General features: G+C 40.4%; 3 protein-coding genes across 9 annotated transcripts in view; 1 reads left to right on the top strand and 2 right to left on the bottom strand.

Moving 5' to 3' along the window:
- Window positions 1–4,351, bottom strand: part of si:ch211-244b2.4 (uncharacterized) — a 6,678-nt gene extending 2,327 nt beyond the window's left edge. The window contains exons 1-5 of one of the 3 annotated variants that reach the window (XM_032504620.1): window positions 4,251–4,351; window positions 1,461–1,561; window positions 957–1,155; window positions 358–502; window positions 128–260 (exon numbers count right to left, since the gene is read on the bottom strand). In XM_032504620.1, the coding sequence (XP_032360511.1) occupies window positions 128–260; window positions 358–502; window positions 957–1,155; window positions 1,461–1,561; window positions 4,251–4,266 (594 nt within the window). In that variant the 5' untranslated portion in view covers window positions 4,267–4,351. The remainder of the gene's footprint in view (window positions 1–127; window positions 261–357; window positions 503–956; window positions 1,156–1,460; window positions 1,562–4,250) is intronic. The other 2 variants (XM_032504621.1, XM_032504622.1) reach the window with 2 other exon arrangements.
- An 830-nt stretch (window positions 4,352–5,181) lies between these two features.
- si:dkeyp-38g8.5 (uncharacterized) lies at window positions 5,182–7,847 on the top strand. 2 transcript variants are annotated; one of them, XM_032504628.1, is made up of 4 exons: window positions 5,182–5,388; window positions 5,873–5,966; window positions 6,315–6,402; window positions 6,489–7,847. In XM_032504628.1, exons 1-4 carry the CDS (start codon window positions 5,316–5,318, stop codon window positions 7,155–7,157), a joined length of 924 nt encoding a protein of 307 aa, XP_032360519.1. In that variant the 5' UTR covers window positions 5,182–5,315; the 3' UTR covers window positions 7,158–7,847. The 2 variants fall into 2 exon arrangements, with proteins under 2 accessions (XP_032360519.1, XP_032360520.1); XM_032504629.1 differs by lacking the exon at window positions 5,873–5,966 and having other exon boundaries at window positions 5,280–5,388.
- Window positions 7,598–22,218, bottom strand: part of epyc (epiphycan) — a 17,880-nt gene continuing 3,259 nt past the window's right edge. Inside the window, exons 3-11 of one of the 4 annotated variants that reach the window (XM_032504596.1) lie at window positions 16,529–16,712; window positions 15,833–16,147; window positions 15,476–15,796; window positions 14,989–15,147; window positions 13,277–13,393; window positions 12,903–13,061; window positions 12,609–12,811; window positions 11,301–11,396; window positions 7,598–8,505 (exon numbers count right to left, since the gene is read on the bottom strand). In XM_032504596.1, the coding sequence (XP_032360487.1) occupies window positions 8,335–8,505; window positions 11,301–11,396; window positions 12,609–12,811; window positions 12,903–13,061; window positions 13,277–13,393; window positions 14,989–15,147; window positions 15,476–15,796; window positions 15,833–16,147; window positions 16,529–16,712 (1,725 nt within the window). In that variant the 3' untranslated portion in view covers window positions 7,598–8,334. Of the gene's footprint in view, window positions 8,506–11,300; window positions 11,397–12,608; window positions 12,812–12,902; window positions 13,062–13,276; window positions 13,394–14,988; window positions 15,148–15,475; window positions 16,148–16,528; window positions 16,713–22,218 lie in introns of all 4 variants that reach the window. The other 3 variants (XM_032504597.1, XM_032504595.1, XM_032504598.1) reach the window with 3 other exon arrangements.

Raw genomic sequence — 22,218 nt, 5'->3', positions numbered from 1 at the left:
AAAGAGGAGCTGCAGCAATGTGCAGTCCAACAAATATATGGTGTTTTCCCTGAAAATGAGCATAATATGAGCACTTTAAGACTTTAAGACACAAAAAAGAAAGGTTCAACTTTTTAATTCCATCTACCTTGTCTCCATACTTGATCCACTTCCGGCTCAATGTGCAGTACCAGATCCACACAGTGTTCCCGTCATCCAAACGTCTCACTCTCAGACTCTTTCCAATCACTCTCATCCTGTTAAAATCTATACTCAAAGCCCTACAGACAGAGACAGAGAGCGGGAGACCAACCATCAACCAGTTTCTGTGCGTTTAAGCTTAGAAAATGTTTGAGCATTGCGCTTTGTAGCTCTTACCCATATGGTGTGTTGTAGATTTTAATGCTTTTGGTGTGGGGCAATGAGTACTGGGCCTCAAGAATATGATCATTACTGACATCCATCCAGCCATTTCCATCATTCAGCTGCCACTGGTAGCATCGGCCATCAGTAAGCTTTGGGTCTGGCAAAAAAAAAGAAAAAAAAAAAAGACACAAATTGACTTTTACATTTTGATAGAGCAAGCTTAGGCACTTCTTATTTCATTTTTAAGAGGAATTACAGCTGAATCAAGGATCAAATGACTACATGTAATAGCAGTAGTGTGTAATAAATGTGAAGTGTGACAAGTTTGTCTCTAAAGGAAAAACTCAATAATAAAAGAAAAAGTTAAACAAAAAGGAGAATAACTTAAGGAAGAGGTGAAGGATCCATAACTGACTAATTAACTAACAGACATGTACAGAATAGACGGAATAAGTAGTAAAAAGAAGCACAATATTACAGGCAAATAATGTACATTTAAGTATACTAAGTTAAGGAGTTTCCAGTGTAATTTTTTTAATTTTTTAACATTAAGATGTGGCTCATTGAGAAATACCATCCAATTAAACCTCTTCTCTCGTCCTCTTTCTCACCACTAGATGTTGACCGGTCTGAAGCCCTGTCGCTTGCACCAGATGACTGTCTTCCACCTCTGGGGTGGTTCAGCTTACACTTGTTCCCATAGCGACAGCTTCCTTTCAGGGCATACTTGCAGATGTGCCAGTAAGGGCACGACTCCCCATCCCGACAGCTACCCTTGTTGTAATACTTGCAGGGCTTTTTCCTCTGAATCTAAAAATGAAAATATAGTTTTTTTACATCACTGCAGAGGTAATATCTAATGATGTTGTATAAATGACAATAGACTCAGTATTTGAAAATGTGTAGAGACTGTCTTTTAGTGTGTGATCACTTCTCATGGCTTAATGTGTAATTATAAGATAGATGCTGACTCCATCATTACTGGAATTGTCGAGTCTTTGTAAATTATAGAGCGTGGTAACCTACTCTATCTGTAAAGTGTCTTGAGATAATTCTTGTTATGAATTGATACTATAAATAAAATTGATATTGAAGCATCATCTCCAGAAACAAACCTGACAATCAGCTTCTGTATCTGAATTCCCGTCACTGTCCGACTTGTCACTGTCGTCAGATTCACTTTCACTTTCATTTTCTGACACACTTTCATCAGACTCTGGGAAAACAAATGTTAACACGTTTGGTCAACACTTATTCACCAACCCCAGTGACGAGGCTTGAACATGGTCACTATCCTTAAAGGGTGGATACACTATATATATATATATATATATATATATATATATACACAGCATATATGCAATCTGGGGTGTCACTTTCAGTTGTTAAATGATGTTACAATCATTTTCTGTAGAATAGAATATAACAGAATAGAATGCCTTTGTCATTATACACAAGTGCAGTACCTGTGCAACAAGGTTGAAGCCCTTTACAGTGTCGACAAAATATAAAAATATAAAATATAAAAATATAAAGTATAGGTAGTGCAGAAAAAAAGAGGGGGGGGGGACCTTGTGCACAGTCCTAAGAGTAACGATATATATATATATATATATATATATATATATATATATCTACCATGGTGTGAAAAAGTGTGTGCCCCCTTCTCATTCCTGTTCCTTTGATGTTTGTCACACTTAAGTGTTTGGAACATCAAACCAATTTAAACAATAGTCAAGGACAACAAGTAAACACAAAATGCAATTTGTAAAGAAGGTGTTATTATTAAGGTGAAAAAAAATCCAAACCATCATGGCCCTGTGTGAAAAAGTGATGCCCCCCTTGTTAAAACATACTATAACTGTGGTTGTCCACACCTGAGTTCAATTTCTCTAGCCAACAGGCCTGATTATTGCCACACCTGTTCACAATCAAGGCATCACTTAAATAGGAGCTGCTTGACCCCGTAAGGTCCCAGAAGACCTTAAAAGCTACACATCATGCCGAGACCAAAGAAATTCAGGAACAATTAGAAAGAAAGTACTTGAGATCTATCAGTCTGGAAAGGGTTATAAAGCCATTTCCAAAGCTTTGGAATCCAGCGAAGCACAGTGAGAGCCATTATCCACAAATGGCGAAGACATGGAACAGTGGTGAACCTTCCAGGAGTGGCCGGCCGCCCAAAATTACCCCAATAGCGCAGCGACGACCACAAGAGGTCACAAAAGAACCACAACAACGTCCAAAGAACTGCAGGCCTCACTTGCCTCAGTTAAGGTCAGCGTTCATGCCTCCACCATCAGGAAAAGACTGGGCAAAAATGGTCTGCATGGAGAGTTCCAAGGAGGAAACCACTGTGAGCAAAAAGAACATCAAAGCTCGTCTCAATTTCTCCACAACACATCTTGATGATCCCCAAGACTTTGGGACAACATTTGTGGACCGATGAGACAAAAGTGGAACTCTTTGGAAGGTGTGTGTCAAGTATATCTGGCGTAGAAGGAACACTGCATTTCAAAAAAGAACATTATACCAACATTAAAATATGGTGGTGGCAGTGTGATGGTCTGGGGCTGTTTTGCTGCTTCAGGAATGGAAGAATTGCCGTGGAAAGGAACTATGAATTCTGCTGTCTACCAAGAGATCCTGAAGGGAATGTCCGCCATCTGTTCGTGTACTCAAGCTGAAACGAACTTGGGTTCTGCAGCAGGACAATGATCCTAAACACACCAGCAAGTCCACCACCGAATGGCTGAAGAAAAACAAATGAAGACTTTGGAGTGGCCTAGCCAAAGTCTGACATGAATCCTATTGAGATGTTGTGGTATGACTTAAAAAGGCCGTTCATGCTCGAAAACCCCTATGTAACTGAATTAGGACAATTCTGCCAAGATGAGTGGGCCAAAATTCCTCCAGGCGCTGTAAAAGCCTCATTGCACGTTATCGCAAACGCTGTTTTGCAGTTGTTGCTGCTAAGGGTGGCCCAACCAGTATTAGGTTTAGGGGCAATCACTTTTTCACACAGGGCCATGATGGGTTGGTTTTTTTTCACCTTAATAATAAACACCTTCATTTACAAATTGCATTTTGTGTTTACTTGTGTTGTCCTGACTATTGTTAAATTGGTTTGATGTTCCGAAACACTTAAGGTGTGACAAACATGCAAAGGAAAAGGAAATGAGGAAGGGGGCAAACACTTTTTCACACCACTGTATATAAAATGCAGTTAGTAAGGTTTGTTCACGAGAACTAATAAACAAATGATTAAAGTTAACTTTTTATTTGATAAAATGCCATGTGCTATTATTTCTGGTGCATTTTGAGACAGTTTAAAAGACGTTTATGTGAAGGTCAACAGTCTACTGCTACATTAGCCTTTATAACTTAAGGTATATCTGCTGAACCCTGCTGGCGAATTAAATTATAAGCTGTCTTGGCCGAAATCACAATTTACACTGGAAAATAGTGGATGAATAAAAATCTGATAATGAGAATACCTTAAATGTAACGCCATGTAAATGACAAATGAATGTAAATCATTTGAATGCACAGGTTCGGGTTACTGTTGTGACCCTGCAGGGAGCTGAATGAAAAAAACGAAACTGAAACCAAATAATGAAGTTTCTCACAGACAATAATCGCAACATAAATCTGTGTAACCAACTAAGAGTTCACACTTCACAGTCTTTCCATCGTGTTTTCCCTTATGAGACACAGGCTGTGTTATTATGGTTTCTACCACTCTCAATTCCTCACATAGAAAAACACATTATAGAAACAAACAGAGGCCACATGCTCTTCCTAAGAAGGCATAAAAAGTTGTAAAGCATGTGGTTAAAACACAGGTACATAATCACTAGTAGCCTACATACATTAGAGTGATTTTTATAAGGTAGCCTACTTACGAATTGCAGACGCCATTCTGTAGCCAACTTTGCAATACTTTCGTTTTCATTACCCCCACTTTTAATACAGGCTCCAGCCACACCCACATGTTGTTCGCCAAGCAGCTGGTCATGCTGCAGTGAATCATAGCAAGACTGCCATGTAAATGTTGGGACTACAAATAAATTATAAAAGAGTAATAGGATGAAGATCCCAATAATTACAGATATTAGATGTTCCTTCTATCTCCAGAATCCAGGACCCAGAATTAACTTGTCATTTTATAATTATATAAAAAACCTAGGTTTTGAATAGTCCAACAGTAACCTATAACGGAAATAAAAAAACTTAATAAATCAAAATCCTTGACAAAGTATGCGTGCCAAGAATAGCGTACATGATAATAAACTTAGACACACAGCTAAAACAAGCTTGAAGGGGCTACATCCTACATTTCATTGTGCAACCATGAGTTTTTAAATGACAAATAAATTAACCTTGTACAGCTACACATAGATAAGTAAACATACATATATTGGAATGTAGATTAAAATAAAACACTTTAAAAAAAAGATTTAAATGGACAACAACAACAACATAATGTACAATATTTAGGCTATATAAAAGTCAAAGGGTTAATTGTAAACTGAATATATGTTTAAAATAATGCAAGGGTAAGTGGGAGTGAAAAAAGTGCTGGGACAATGTAAATGTAATACGTTACTTTATATACATACAAATCACAAATAGGCTAAATTAAAAAATTAAATATTCAATTATAAGAACGTTATTTATATGAACAGAGTGGAGGACAAACAATATAGGCTAGCTGCCATCTGGTTAGTCAATATTATTTTGTAGCGCGCTAAACCTCCACAGCGCTGGATGGCAGAAGTGAGCTGATTCTGCCATTGGCGCCTCCTCGTCTAGGTTTCTTTAACTGTCTATGGTCTAGGTCCCAGTAAAGCGCTCTCCTAAAAAGTAAGCGAAGAAGAAGCTAGGGTCCCTCTCAAGGAGGAACCGTCTGTCTTTGGGATGGACGAAGGGCACTTGATAAAGACACTAAAACGAAAAAAAAGAGAAAAATGGAAATCGAGGATCATTCATACGCGGGCACCACTTACGATAAAGTCAACCCCGTAGAGTTCACATACAAAAGTAAGTGTAGGCAGCAAGAAATGTCATGTTTTAGTCAAGCGAGCTAACGTACTCACAGTTTAATTGGAGTTAGCTTGGACACCTAGCTAGTAACCTAGCAAGTGGGCTCCACGGTGAAAGTAACCAATTAGCAATTAGAAAAAAAAAAGTGAATGCAACGTTAGCTAACCCACAGTTTTCAGTCGGCCTATAATTGTAATGTAGGCCGTATTTGTTGCGTAGGCTACTATTTGTCTAAATTAATAAATAGCCTACGAGATACGAACCAAACTAACTGTTAGATTGTGACCTCACACCTGTAGATATATTAACGGTTGAGCTGGCTGGGGGAAAAGTCTTCCTACCGGACAATAACCAGTATTAAATGTAGTTTTCTTGTAGGGCTGATGTTATATTTTAGTGTTTTTTTAGGTTTTAAAACCCTTCATACAGTAATTTCTAACACATTTTATTCTCTCTCTCTCTCTCCCTCTTTCTTTCTTAGTGAGTGCAAACGAAATTGAAGAATTTGTAAAGCTGAGGGTCTCAAACCATTACCTCTTCTCTGGAAGGAGGAATACTTCCATGTGGGCATGGAGGTATGAGACACTACTGTGTAAAATAGAAAAAGGTTTAAATTCCTGGATGCATTCAGCTTTCTATATGCATAGGATGTTCTACACTAAGGAAGTAAAAAATCAAATACATCAAAATGCTTCTTAATATTCACATCTGGAAGCTAAACCCATTGACCTTTGGGTATTTTTACTTTAGAATAATTACTTTGTAGATAACATTGTGTTGATGCTTTTACTGTATTATTTGTTTACGCTCTTTATATTTTGTCTTTCAATGTAAAAGAGTTTACAATCACATTCCATTGTGCTATAAAAACATTGAATGATTATTAGATTATCAAAATTGTTGACGATTATCTTGTCCTTCAGGGCCATCCTGAAACATATGGGCTTGCAACACAAGATGACCCATAGTCAAGCATCCAAAAAGTGGGAAAACTTGAAGAAGAGATACAAGGTACAGTTTAAATGAAACACTCAGATAAAAAAGGCTTTTGATCAATTTCCTTCTTGATTCATTGCCCTCTCTCTCTTTTTCCTTAGGACCTAAAGAACCCTCCAGATGGGGTAAAAGTGTTCCCTGAAACGTGGCCTTATTTCAGTCTGATCAAGGACGCCATGGAGGGTCGACTGGAAAGCAGTGCCCCCATCCTCAAAACCCTCCCCACCAATGGCGATTTCTTACCCATCTACAAACCCAAGAAAAGGAAGGCCTCCATGGTGATAAACTCCCCTGTGGCTTTGTTAGCAGGCGGGCCAGAGATCGAGGTGTCCCTGAACGGAGGGGAGGATGAGGAGGCGGTACAGGACGAGGGAAGCCAGGGAATGGATCATATGGACAACGAAAGACAGGTGATGGAGAGGGAGAAGCGGGTGCTAGAGAGGGAGCGGCTGGTACTGCAGAGGGAGAGAGCTGTGCTGGACAGGGAAGTCGCCGCTCTGGACCGAGACCGAGCCTCGCTCGAGAGAGAGAGGGCGACAATAGAGAGAGAGAAGGCAGTGATGGAGAGGGAGAGGGCGATGGTGGAGAGGGACAGAGACGCTGTGAGCAGGGACCGACTGGCTCTGGAGCAAGAGAAAGCCAGGCTGGAGAAAGTTAAAGAAAGGACTGAGGAGGTTACAGAAGAGAGCAGCATGGTGAACAACGCAGATGTCTTGGACAGGAAGGAGAGATTCCTCAACTTGTTAGAAAAACTTATTGAAAATTTTTAATTCATTTGGTTTTTCTGCACAAAACCTTCCCAGAAGAAACTTTCTGGGCAGTTCCCACCTTGGCTGCATCTGCATATCATTTAAAATGCACATTATGCTTCACCTAAGTTGTCAATGAAAACGTTGAGCCACTCCTGGTTTGGAGAGGTCTTCAAAACAACTTTATTCACTTGTGGTTATTCCATACAGAGCACACAATAGCAAGCTATTGGAATTATTCTTAACCCCATCCACAATCAAAAATAAACACCCCCCCCCCCGCCTCCCAAATCAAACAATAGTCTTTATTTGATCGACTCTAGACATTAGAGTCTTTGCTATTGTGCACGGTTAAAACATCACTTTTTGAAATGCACTTTACCAAATATTGCAGTTAATGTAAAAAATGTTTTTTCAGAATATATATTTTTATGTTACAGTACAGACTTTACAACAAATGATTGTTTTTAAATGTGTCTTTTATTGCATTAGTCAATTTACCTTTCATTAAGCTCCAGCTTCAATAAGTTTATGCTAGTATACATTTCCAAAAGTGTTAGATTTGTCATTAATATTAATATTATTATTTTTACAAAACAAACATATTTAAACAATATTACTGGTTGTATTTCTTTGCCATTCATAAAAATACAATTAAACAGACACATACATGCCATTTGAGGGTTTTTAATAAACTGATTTCTACGAATAACACCTATTGTTAATCTCTTTTACTCTTCATCAAGTTGCGGAACAGGAACAGTTTGGCTTTTGTGAAAGTGTATGTGTGTGTGTGTGTATTTGTTTGTGTGTGTGTGTGTGTGTGTGTGTACATGTGTTTTGATAGGTGTGGGATTGTGAGAGTGACGGTTTCAGTGTGTATGTGTGTTGTTGTGTTATGCCTGGTAAAAAAATCTGAGCAACAGGAAGAAGGTGCAGTAGAACAGTGGATATGCACTTGATCCCCAGAATCTGACTTAGAATCTATGTGTTTGCAGATGTTTATGGAACATAGCTTTCCACACAGAGTTTTACTGATCCATAGTATATGCAAGCAGCATATTGATTGTTTGTTTGAGGAGTGATACATTGCATGTCTGCATGTGTCGCTTTATGTGTCAATATGTACAAATATGTGTGCATGTGGTTGTATTCTCGGAAGTCAGTGTGCAAGAGTGTAAGGTATGTGTCTGTGTGGTTAAATGAGATCCCCGATGGGTATACGGGGCAGGCAGACGTAAGCCTGTGGGGTCCTGCTAAGGTTGATGGGGTTGCCGTCCAGACGGATGTCCTCCAGTGCATTCCTGATGTAGTTGAAATCTTTCAGGTTGCAGAATGTGTCCTCATGCATCATTTGAATATTGTTACGCTGCAATAGACAGAGGAGGATAATGAGATATCGCCTCCATGCATATTAGACTTGTTTTGATGAATCCAATTATAATGGAGATATACATATATTTTTTAAGATTGTTTTTGGGGGCTTTTCCCTTTAGTGACAGTGGATAGACAGGAAAGGGGGCGAGAGATTGGGGGTGACATGGGGCAAAGGGCTGCAGGTTGGATTCAAACCCCGGCTGCTGGAGGTCTCAGCCAATAAGGGGCGAACGCTCTTACTGGGTGAGCTAGAGGCCGCCCCTCTAATGGAGAAATATAATCATCAAAGATTACAATAGAGCATGTATGGAGTGTTAGACAAATCTTGGCATGAATACTAAAGGATTTCTAAAACCTCTAGGTTTAGGCACAGTAACCATATCTGTCCCCTCCCTTCCAGGTTGGTAAGAATAACTATTTGTTAAAACAAACAGGTTCAGCCTGTTCACTTCAGAAATCACACACTTCCATGTATTTGGTAAAACTTTAGTTTTAGTTCTTTGAATGTCAATCTTCAAATCTTAATTCTGAAGTGTTAAATTGTTTTGATTTGCTGAAGCAGAGTAGGGAGTCACGCCACTACTTTATCTACTTCCAAGGTGCATTGAGAAGGGGGAAAACTCCAACAAAACCTTATTGTTGGACCAACAAGTTTCAGCTTGTGGTCTTCATCAGGGTCAGTTTGTGTTGATTTGGTGAAAGCAAAATCTAAATAAAACCAATGAGATACCATGATTACAAATGACTCAAATTCAATCTGGTTGGATACAAGTGTCCAATTCCACAGGATACTATAGGTTTATTTCTCAGAGGCATATATACATCATGTTTCATGAGCTGTTATGTGATAAGCGCTTGCAGCTTCGGTGCAGAGCAAATACCTGAAAGGAATTTCTCATTTGAGTTAGATACTTAAAGGCCATGCACACGCCCAGTATCCTCCCAGGCGCAGTTCATCTCGAACGAGCCTCCTGTTAGTAGGCTCGTTCGAGATGAACTGCGCCTCGCCTGTAAAGTGGACGAGAGCAGGCGGTAGCAGCGGGGGCGGTGACAAAAAGCTGCGGTAAAGTCGGACAGTTTCCAGCCGATTCCAGCCGCCTTCAGGCTGGACAGGAAGTGATGAAAACACTGTGGTGCGATTCCGATTTAATAAAATATAATCAGACCCTCATACCAGCTGGTACACAGTCTCCAGTTGTTTTAGTTATGACAGAGTAGCTGGCAAAGTGCTCTACATGCGACTGTTGCTGATTTTAATGAACAACAGACTGGAGATGATCTGATCGAACGGATTAGTCTCTTTGACTTCTAAACTTAACTATCAGTCACACAACATGTGTTCTGGACAGAATAAGTCTTTAAATCAGACAAATAGCAATTAAAATCGCTCCGATTCAAAAACAATAAAAAGTTATATAAAAAGTCATCATGTTGTAAACCAATCAGGTGTTAAATCAGCTGAGAAGCCGGCGTTTCCCAGCATGCTCGGGTCCGCCTGGGTCCGCTGGCTCTTGCAGTCGGTGAAAAGCAACTGCGACGCCTGCGTCTCAGAACTGCGGCCGCTTGCTCACGAGCCTAGTGTGTTGCACCTGTTTGAGTGGGAGAAGTTACACCTTTCACATTCTTATTGGTTCGTGAAGTTTCACGACATTAGGCTCGTTCGAGATGAGCCAGGTCTGCGCAGAATCGATCACCGGCGATCGGCGCCCGTTGCAGCGTTAGATTGTGGCCGACTTGATCCCGACTTGCTCTGACGTCATGCACACGTGGGAACGGAAATCTCACGAGAGCAAGGCGGCCGCAGTTCTGAGACGCAGGCGGCGCAGTTGCTTTTCACCGACTGCAAGAGCCAGGCGGACCCAGAGCATGCTGGGAAACGCCGGCTTTTCAGCTGATTTACACCTGATTGGTTTACAACATGATGAAGTTTATATAAACTTTTTACTGTTTTGAATCGGAAGGATTTTAATTGCTATTTGTCTGATTTAAGACTTATTCTGTACATAACACATGTTGTGAGGCTGATAGTTAAGTTTAGAAGTCAAAGAGATATCCGTTCAGATCACGGATCATCTCCAGTCTGTTGTTCATTAAAATCAGCAACAGGTCGCATGTAGAGCACTTTGCCAGCTACTCTGTCATAACTAAAACAACTGGAGACTGTGTACCAGCTGATGTGTGGGTCTGATTATATTTTATTAAATCGGAATCGCACCACAGTGTTTTCATCACTTCCTGTCCAGCCTGAAGGCGGCTGGAATCGGCTGGAAACTGTCCGACTTTACCGCAGCTTTCTGTCACCGCCCCCGCTGCTACCGCCTGCTCTCGTCCACTTTACAGGCGAGGCGCAGTTCATCTCGAACGAGCCTATTATGATGGAATTTCAGCATAGCTCCACCCACTTCAACATGAACAGAGGTCTAATTAGACCAAAGTGAAAATACTTGTGTGGGTGAACAGCACCTGTGATTTATTATTCCAGATTGCCTTCTCAGTAACCTTAATTAACTTGCCTTTGGTTTTATCATGTTAGTTGTTTTGTATTACACTTTCTATTATTGCTTGTTATGCACATTCTTTTTATGTATTGTAGTTTTCCCTGTATTGAGGCAGATCTCAACCCATCTGCCTCAACTGGAAAGCACTTTGGCTAAACTATTGTTTTTAAATGTGCTATATAAATACAGATGACTTGACTTACTTCCATATCAAATTAAAACTACAAAGATACTTTCACTGTTGAGCAGTGGTGGGGAGTGGTAACACATGAGGCTAAAGCAGCTATACCTGTAGGTGTAGAGATCGCAGGCTGTCTGGTAGAGGCACAGGGATGTAATCAATGTGGTTGTCTGTTAGGTATAGGTACAGCAGGCTAGTCATATCCTGAATACAAAAAGGAAAGATTTAAGTCATTATTGGGTCAGGCCTTAAGAATTCCCAACACATTTTGATGTAGTCCACAATACAACATTGCTATTTCAAAGCTTTTGCTACATTGCTGTACACTCCTATCCTACTGCTGTGAACTTGCTGTTATCTTCCTCCATACAACATGATTCACTACATTAATTCATAAGAAGGGGGACTGACCCAGTTCCTGGTCACCCGGTTTAGAGAATATAGAATATTATAAATCCAAGACCAAACTGACACAAGTGCGGGACTCAGAGAAAAGGAACAATTAAAATTCCATCAGCTACTTCACCACCATGGATAGTGCCGCTAATTTTTTAAATACACAGTTAGGCTACTAATATTTCGAGCCATGGACATAGCTTCTAACTTTCACAAGCCTCAGAGAGACTAACACATTTAACTAACAAGTCTAAAAAATTATATCACAACACAGGTCATTTGTTCCTACACTCTAATATGACCCATAGGAGTGTTTTAATAAATTAGAGGCCCTAGCGGTGGCAGGGAAAAGGACTCACAGGAGCATTTTTTTCATCCGCATACCTAAACTTAACTGTTTTAACTGTCATTAACTTTGTGAAACAGTCACAGTTTGGTTAGATGTAGGCACAAAAATGACTTGATTAATTTTAAGCACTAAAAACTACTTTTAGAAAAAGATCATGGTTTGGGTTAAAAGCTGTACATCAGTTCACTCCCGTGTGTACGCACATTACGTCATCACACATGTGTTTGCTACTTAAAGTTAAAATTACTCTCCATTCACATCTATTTTCAAAAGGGACAGGAACACCAGTCTCTTGGGCAAATCATGCATTTGTTTGACTCACCCATCAACCCTGCTACCCACCCTTGATGGACTACAACCACCAGAGGGTGCTGCCTAACAATCAAGATGAACATGCGTCATAATTGCTGCTTGTACAGACAAACTAAACAACCCCATTGCACCAGCACTTTCTCTGTTACTAGGGGAGTGAGAGGGGAGAAGGCAGGTTAACAAGAGGCATGCATTTTGGTCATTTTGCTAACAAGGCCCTCATCCCTCCTCCTCAAATTACCTACTTTTGAATTGTGAGAATTGTGACCAGGATAAGCAAAGGTATCAACCGATATATCGGCCTTTTGTTATTGGGCTTGAGTGTGTGACAGTAATTGTAGTATGGGAGTTGTACGTACTTTGAATGCCTCTTTGTGAATACCCTTGCTGCCAATATTGTTATGGCTGGCATCGATCAGGCTCATGGTCTCTGGGAGGGCAGGCAGCTGTGAGATATGATTTTCTCGAATCACCAGCTCCTCCAGCTCAGGCAGACCCATAAATGCTTTCTCGTTGATGGACGTTATCTCGTTGGCGGTTAAGTCGATCTTTTTCAGCTTGCCTGGAAGGAGGCGAAAAACACTAAACATCAACTCTATATTTGGTTCTGAATATCTCTGGTCTAATACTTATAGATTTTCTTTCCAACGTACTCATAAAGGCGAAGTCGGACTTGTTGATCTTGGTGATTCTGTTGTAGCGGGCGTAGAAGTGAGTGGTGTCTTTGGGAAGAGGTGGAACACTATCGAGCTTCAAGTCATCACAGTAGACCGAACCACCGAGGCACGTGCACAGCAAGCAAGTGGGCATACCTGCGGCACAAGATGGAGAAGAAAAGCAGAGGGAGGGAATAAAATATGAAAAAGTAAGAGGTAGAATTGTAATGTATTTCGGAGGACAGTTGGATTCAGCCTCTAATTATCCACAAGGCAAAGGAAATCAAATCAGAGTGTGTGGAAGTTCCAAAGGGAATGGACATTGTTATTATTCTTCTCTGCATACCATGCCTGTGTTGTTAAATACTAACCTTCCCTGTCAATCACAGGCTCATCGGGTTCGTCAGGTTCACCAGAACTCACTGACCCTTCTACACCGCCAGCACCCTCCTGAGGGGTTTCTGGTGTAGTCAGAAGCAGCTCCTCCTCTTGTTAGAGACAAGATTAGGTGTTAAAGAAACAGGTTAGATCAGCATGGGCAGTATGTCTGGCAATCAGTGGCCCACTGTTTGCCTCAGTTATAAGTTACACACAGTATGTTAACAGTGTTTATGGCATTTAACTGATGGATGGAAGTTAAATGAAGATGCCTTTTTGGGGTTAATAATGAAATGTGATCTGCTGAGTGGTCATGAACAATATGCTAAAAATTTTTTTAGGGAAGCCACTTCAAATGGCTGTCATCTGTAGAGTTTTACTTGCCCCCATATAATAGGCCTGACAACTGTGAACTTATAAACATTTATGTGAAAATATTTCCTCCTGTAGATAATTTGTTCAAGTGCTGCCACTGCCCCTTTTCCGCAGACAAGGTGCCAATGCTCGAGTATCTTCCTGCAATAAATTTTGCACCGTCTAAGCGTTTTCATTTCCAAAACATTTCTTGACCAGCAAAGTTGGCTACAGTTTCTTGTAAAAAAAAACAAAAATTGTGTATTTCTGACGTTTAACAAATGTGAATAATTAATTTCCGTACTCATTTGCAAAGCTGAATTTTTGAATAATTGAAATCATGTAGTCATGGTTGCATTATAGGAACTACATAACGGACTCAGAGATGGTTCTCTTTCAGTAGAATTAAAATTTCTCTAGCATATTTTGAGCTTCCGTGTTTGGCTCCGGGAAAGTGGATTGAATGGATTGAAAAAAGTAATAATTGACCTTGTTTGCAGTTGGAGTTGAAGAGTCTTTTATAATGGTGGTCTTTGGAGGAAATAACAGCTGATTGGAGGTTTAGTTCTACTAGCTAGCAGTCTTTGTTGTCACTGTCTTTCCTGATGCAATGTAGCTGTCATCTGCCACCATTTAGCGCAAAAAATATGTAATGTCTTTCTGTGTCCTCGTCAAACAAAGCCCCACAGGGTACCTTTAAAGGCCCTGACACACCAACAAACAACTAACAAGGTCAGTGACTTGAGTCTGTTGTTGTGTTTTTTGCCGACATCCATTTTTGCTGACCTGACTTGCTGGGCGGGAATTCTGACTCAATTACCAATCTGATTGGTGTTCTAGACCTTGACTAGTGAATCAGTGCACTTATGTTAGCGTGACGCACGGCTCTCAAAATCTGACGAAAATCTTTAAACTGACCTTTGTTGATCTGAAATGAAGACAGATTCATTAACTGCATGGCCTATTTTTTCGCTAAAAATGTTTTCAGAAACACGTTTTGGTGAACTATTGTTGTAAAATATGAGCCTGTATTCTGAATGAGCCGCCATTGTGCTCGGTTGTAAAATCCAGGAGCAGCCAGACCCATGTGACCCGCATATTTTGTCCGGCACTTTTTTGATCAACTTGGGGAGGCAGTCAGTCCGACTGCCTTTTCTGCCGAAAGTCGGACGTCGGGTTGTGTGTCAGAGCCTTAAAACTGCTGGTCTCAAACAAAGGCCAGTTCATGAAATGATTCATTGGCTCACTATAGGCAATGGCACCTTGTTTTTAGTATGCTTCATGGAGTGTGAGGTATGGCCTTCAGGTTTGCCTTTTACATATCTCACACAAGTCGAGATTAGATACTGACCTTTATCAATGTCAGGGATCAGAGTTACCCCAGGGACCTCTGTGCCAGAAGCTCCAGAGGATCCAGAGAACCCTGAGGTTCCTGACGCTCCTGAGATCTCCCCTGAAGCACTTGATGCCTCGCTAGGGGTAGTCTCTGGAATGAGGGGCAGCTCCTCCTCTTGTTAGAGCCAAGGGTTTGGGTTAGGAGACATGAGGTGGAGGGGTGAGATGGACAATCAATCAACCCAATATTCAATCACACTCACATTTTAGATGAGAAAGGAGGTTAGGTGAACAATGATTATGTATAACACAAGTACAGGGGCACACAGTGGAACAAGAATGATTACAAGCAAAACAAAAATCAACATTTAACTACATTTGAAAAGGACGCAGTTAAATGGAATTTATGAATCACATAGAATAAGACAAGTTATTTCTACATACATCAAGAAATAGAGTCGCCACATGTCTTACTAGCAGACATCTGCTGTAAAAATACTAACCTCCAGGTAACAATGTTATTCCTGGGTCACCGGACTCACCAGAGCTTCCGGAGGCCCCTGAGATCAAAAGATCTCCGGAGAACCCGGAACCAAACTGGTCCCCAGATCCTCCAGAGCCCAGGGGCAATTCAATGGAAATACCAGAGCCAAGGTCCCCAGAAGCTCCAGAAGTAACCCCTGAGGCTCCAGAATTATCCCCAGAGGCGCCAGAAGTATCTCCGGAGGCTCCCGAAGTATCCCCAGAGGCTCCCGAAGTATCTCCAGAGGCTCCAGAAGTATCCCCAGAGGTTCCAGAAGTTTCCCCGGATCCTGAGAGATCCCCAGATATCAAGAGATCCCCGAATCCTGAGAGATCACCAGATATCAAGAGATCCCCAGATCCTGAGAGATCCCCAGATATCAAGAAATCCCCGGATCCTGAGAGATCCCCAGATATCAAGAGATCCCCAGATACCAAGAATTCCCCAGATCCCCCAGAGCTGATAAGCTCCTCAGAGGCTCCTGAGATCAGTACAATATCACCAGAACCCCCAGAGCCGCCAGAGAACAGTAGGTCTCCTGAGCCTCCAGACCCAGAAGCCCCGGAAGCTCCCGAGGCCCCAGACATTACGGAGCCCCCAAAATCCCCGGACACATGAAGGATGTCAATGGGCGTCAGACGCAGCTCCACCTCTTGTTAGAGACAAGATTAGGTATTAATAAACAGACAGATGAAATGGATCATTAATCAGGTTTGAAGCACACAATGATGATTAGGTTAAGTAGTTGGTGGCAAATGGACACAATGATTAAAAGGACACATTTAACCATTAACAGCTAGTTAAATGGAACACGTGCACATGGAAAAGATGATTGTTAAAAATGCAGACAATGAGTTTAGATTAGGGTTATATGAGGTTCAGGGTCTTGTCCAAGGACACTTTGACATTAGACCGCAGGGCCATGGATTGAACCACCAACCCGCCGATTGGCAGGCAACCGCTCTACTTGAGCTCTCTCTTTACCTAGTGAACTTCGGTAACTCTGTGTTTATGGGTGTGTGCTTTTTCAGACCTTTCTGTGTGTCTGGGCCCATGAGGACCCCAGAACCCCCTGAACCCTGTGGGCTGAGCTGGGGTGTTAGGGGCAACTCTTCCTCCTCCTCTTCCCCCTCCTCCTCTTCTTGTTCTACTTGTTCTTCCGAGGCCTCGGGTACAGGGTAGTTATAGTCAGGTGGGGCCAGTGTTCCAATCTCTATCTGAGGAAAAGACAGCAGTAGTAAGTAAAAATGTATGAGACAAGATGCTTTTCTCAATCTTTAGTCTAACATAACAAAGACTACAAAAACTAGTCAGACCAAGCACTTGGCCGTTTTTGTTTAATCTTTGCTAATCCTGAATACCATTTTTTTTAAGTAAGCTAACTTTTTTCCTGATATTAATACACACAGGCGAAATACAGGCCAAGACCTTTTACTTAGTAAAGTTTAGTAATGTTTGGTAAACTTTAAGAAGACAATTTAACAACCGAACAAATGGTGACAGATCTGCCCTATAATGAACCATTCTTCTGAAAGGATGATACAGCCTGTTCCTTGAAAAAGTCTACCACTGATTTTAAGAGAATAATCAGAACACTGGTGCTCCCTTATTCAATTAAGTTTAAAGAACATGACAGTTTAAAGAACATGAAAGACATACTTCATATTTGGGAATATACTGAAACGTGGAGGGTAACATGCAAAATGTTTGACAACAGCATGTTATGTAGCAAGACTTCTGCAAAACTGACATTTATTTCATAAGATCATGACATGTAGGGCATTTAGAATCTGAATCAGCTTTACTGGCCAAGTACTGTAAGTGTGTGAACACATACAAAGAATGCATTTTAATGACAGGGAATGGAAGGGAATGTTTTGCGTCTGTTACAACTATCATTTCAACAATAACTTAATTAATAACAATGTGTTGGGACACAGTGTAAGTAAAGTTTTGATCCCATTCATTACAACTTTCAATTATTTTATCTACATGTATTATAAGCATGGATATACAGGTCAAAAACTTTTAGTTGCTACAGTAAGTGAAAACAACCTATGACCTCTGTGATCGTCAAAGGACACATACAGTAGTCTAATTTGGCACTGTTATCATGGAACTTAAGTACAAGATACAATAAATGGAGAATGGATCGATGATTACTAGGCAGGTAAATCAGTTCTTCCTTTGAGACACTGTGATCGGGGGTGGCAGTTAAACTGCCATATTATGGATCAAGGACCAAAACTAAGAGTGTGGCAAATATCATCTTCACCACTAGATGTGCAATGTGTACGGATTATGAGTAAAGGCAGCAATGACCACTCAGATGCAACATCTAGGACACACTATAGAAGACATTTTTATAGTAAAAGGGATACTAGTGACTAACACTTTCACTTGACACCAACCATTTGCACTCTCTGAATGTATATTTTTATATGGAACGTGTTATACATTACAGAAGATTTACAAAAGAACATTGACAGATATCTCGCCCTCTAAAATGCCTAAAGGGCACTAACTTTCTGTATTCTTCATATAGATTTTGTTAGAAGCTATTGTTTGTATAAACAGTAATGGAGGGATGCTTACAAATTACTTTTTTGTGAGGACAAATCCAATCTCAGACATTTGTAGACTTTGTTGAAAGGTTTTTAAAGAAACCTTAGCCTATAGATTCCACATATTTATTGCAACACGTTGCTTTGTGCTAAACGCAATTCAACCTGGTTGCAGTCAGTTTAGTGTGTTCTTTGACAAACTGCAAAGGGGACATCCTAGAACTAAAAGACACAACATTTTAATATCTCTTCTACCCTTCTACCTGTTTCAACATATCACATTTTATAAACAAAAGGCTTAGCTTCTTTGTTTATCAAATAAGCTATCATTTATGTTTCATGTTGGGAATTAAATTGAAATACATCTCTGAACCCAACCAAGCTTTATGAATTACAGTGCTCTGTGGTTTGTTCATTAAAAGCTTCAGGTATATCCATCTGGTATAATCATATTTACACTCATTGCAGTTGCTCTTTGATGTTAATTCAAACCTGCACTTCTATCATTCTCCAGACGAGGGCAACGAACCCCCACACACCACCACAGGTAATACCTGACAGCCTCACACGCCCAACAAGGCTGACTCAACCCTCCAAAAAGGGAATGGTCCTTGTGGAACCAAGACACACATGGTAGCTCCAAGAATCCATATTTTAGTCTTTTTAGCTAAATTCGACCACAGTAAGCAGTTGTCAGTAAGACGAGAGGTATAAAAAATGAATGTATTTCAGTACAATAAATCAAACAAGGTACAGCCTTTAAGCTATCAATGGGTTAAAAGAATTATCACTAAATTAAAAGTCATTTAGATACTTTAAATGCAGCAATGAAGAAATGTCCAGTCACATTTAAAAGCCTGGCAGAGACACAGTTTGGAATACAACAAGGTGGGCCTTTGAAAAGTCTTGCACAGTGTTTGCTCGCTGCAGCTCTCCCCTTCATTTCCCCCTTTACCCAAAGCAAACACATATACCCGAGGGGATAGAAGAGGCGAAAAGCTGGCAACCAAAAATACTACGAAAAAAATCTCTGGAAACAGCATGGGAATACAGAATGCACAGGGATAGACGTTGAATGTGTGCATCAAGCTGACACCAAATGGTATGTTGCTGCTGTAGCTAATAGTGTATTCAGCACAGTAAGGGAAGTTTTAGACTTTTCCAAAAAGTTCTTGCACTGGTTCACCAGCTGCTTCCTATACAATAAACAAAATGAAAGAAGTATTGATCACAATAAAGAAATGTGCACCAGGACCACCCATCTCCTGTTTCATGCCCAGCTACTGCACAGCCTGTACAATATCAAGTTAATTATATAAAGTGTTGGGTTCAGTAAAAACATGTGGCAAATTTTGAGTCAAATTTATGAGGCTCCCCGGCCCAAAACACACTGTAACTTCAACAAAAAGTTCAACATTTTGGGAAATACGCTTATTTGCTTTCTTGCCGCGAGTTAGATGAGAAGATTGATAACACACGTTTGTATGCAAATATGAACGGCGGACTGCAGCAACTTCATAAAGTCTGTTGAACCACATCACGTTGTTTTTACACTTTTTTGTTATCCTATTAATTAGTGAGCTTTAATGGGCTGCTTGACAGATTTTGTTCTGTTTCCCTGTCTTTATGCTAAACTACGGTAACAGGCTGTATTTAATGAACAGACATGAGAGTAATATACAGTACATTTTTCATATTTCACAACTCTCGGCAAAACAAATGGAGGGACTGAATTCCCTGTGTTTTCAAGTAGTATTATTTATTATAAACAGGCAAAATTATGATATTAATTATTGAAAACATGTACATTGAATTTATTTAGTTGTTTTGCAAATGAAGAACTAGCAGTGGCTAGCAAAAACGTTAAACCAATACAGCTGCAGCACAAACAGCAACTTCTGAAATTACCTTGGAGATTAATACTTGAGGATTTAGACTGTTTTAAAATGATGAAAGACCGATTAAATGTTTCACTGTAACTTTGGTGATTCATTTGCATTTGCAGAGACTTTCGAATGCAGCAGACTGAAAATGATTTGCTTGGATAACATCATGGATGAGCCTTTACTTCTCTCAAAAGAGACAAGCCCTGAGGAGAAAGAAGAGAAATACCAACAGAGAGCTGGATGTGGAAAGTAAAGAGTCAGCATTCCAGAGGCATGGAGCTCATCGTCGCTCCATTTCTCCCCTGACATCTGATGCGTGTGTGTGAGATTAAAATCCATTTAATCCTCGCTTTCCTTAAGCAACCAGTCTATCTTTTCACCTTTAACTGTGCAAAACAAAAACAAAATGAGCGATCCTTGCAATATGCTATTTCTCCACACACAATGCTGCAATTAGTCAGAACTTTGTATCTATTCAGTGATAACAACAAGATGGGAAAGATTCTAGGAACTCTATTTGTAATGTTTTTACTCTTCCTGCTCCCACAGACTCCCACACAATCTTATGCAATGTGCGGTGTCATTTCTAGGCTTGTTAAACAGGCAGACATTATTAAAGCCATTCCCCTGCAACACATTACAGCTTTCCCACACTGGACACTGTCAGCCATACAACTTTGCACAACATAATTTAATATAGGCAAAAGGCTGTTGTACCTTTTTTGCAACTGTTAAATGATTTAAGTAAAATAATTCTCTGTTTTATGTTGTTAGTTCTACTACATCTTATCATATCTGCTAAATCTGAATTAGCTTGTGGGATTGGTTTTAGGTAACAGCAGTAGTGTGAGTGCAATCCACATCAGGTTTAAGTTAAGTCACTGGCTCAAAAGACGCCTGCTGAAAATCTGACATCTTGACATCGCCTTGGCCTAATTTCCGTGTTACAAAGAGGTATGAACGGGAACATAGAATTTGGCTAAAGCTTGCCATCCCAGTGCCCTGCAGTCTTGCCACATCGCATTTCAACTTAAACTGATTTAAAGGGAACTTCTGGAATCCATTAAGCAGTGAGTAACCCTCTCTGCCTCTGTTCTCCACTCATCTTTTAAAAGTTCCAGAGGGCAGTACTTAGTTCCAGAGGGGACAGCAGTCATTAAGTTTGAGCACATGCTCTATCTGTGTTTCCTGTATTTTTCCTCTTTACTTGTTACTGATAGTAATGTGTATATATATATATATAAAATTGTGATTGATTAATGTAAAGTCCAAATGAAATCATACAAATAAAAAGGTATCCATCTACTGTTTTATTCCACATATAAAAACTACTTTGGATGCAGAAGAATTGTGGAGACTCTAGGGCATGTTACTTAAAGGTCTCATGATATGCTGCTTTTTGGATGCTTTCATATAGGCCTTAGTGGTCCCCTATTACAGTGTCTGAAGTCTCTTTCCCGAAATTCAGCCTTGGTAAAGAATTACAGCCACTAGAGCCAGTCCCACAATGAGCTTTCCTTAGGACGATTTCTGTCTGTAGCTGTTGAGGAGGAGAGGGGAGGGAGGGGGAGGGGGAGGGGGGAGAAGGTGGAGGGTGGGGGTGACTGCCACTGCTCGTATGAAAGCCATGATGTCTCTCTTTTTCTCATGGGCGGCCAAATTCTCTGGGTGGCCAAAGCAGAGAAAGCAGAGGTAACCTTGCTCCTTATGACCTCATAAGGGGCAAGATTCCAGATCGGCCCATCTGAGCTTTCATTTTCTCAAAGGCAGAGCAGGATACCCAGAGCTCGGTTCACACCTATCGCCATTTCTAGCCACTGGGGGACCATAGGCAGGCTGGGGGGCCGCATATTAATGTTAGAAAAAACCTCATAAAGTGAAATTATCATAGCCATGGTGGCTGGAGAAGGTATGAAAGTGAAATTATTTTGCCACAGTAGTGAATAAAGTTGGAGAGTACATCATCCAAATGGCCACGTTTGGTATTAGCAGGATGCCTTCCTTGATAAATATACCTGGTGACCTTGGTTCATAACTTGCCACTTATTACGCTGTCATTTGATTTGTGGGATCAGAAGAAAAACGCAAGCCTGCATCTTTTAAGATGTGAGTTGTATATTGTGTTGATGTGATATCGTTTATATTTTTATCCGTCTCCACAACACAATTTGATATGTCAATCACATGGCATTAACTATGACCTAATTTAGATACTTGAACTGCCAATTTAAGGTGACTGACAATTAAGATGAAGTATTAAGCTAAACGTAATA

The sequence above is a fragment of the Etheostoma spectabile genome, chromosome 23, assembly GCF_008692095.1.
Source record: "Etheostoma spectabile isolate EspeVRDwgs_2016 chromosome 23, UIUC_Espe_1.0, whole genome shotgun sequence".
Classification (NCBI taxonomy): Eukaryota; Metazoa; Chordata; class Actinopteri; order Perciformes; family Percidae; genus Etheostoma; species Etheostoma spectabile.
This window is presented reverse-complemented; position numbering and strand designations above follow the sequence as displayed.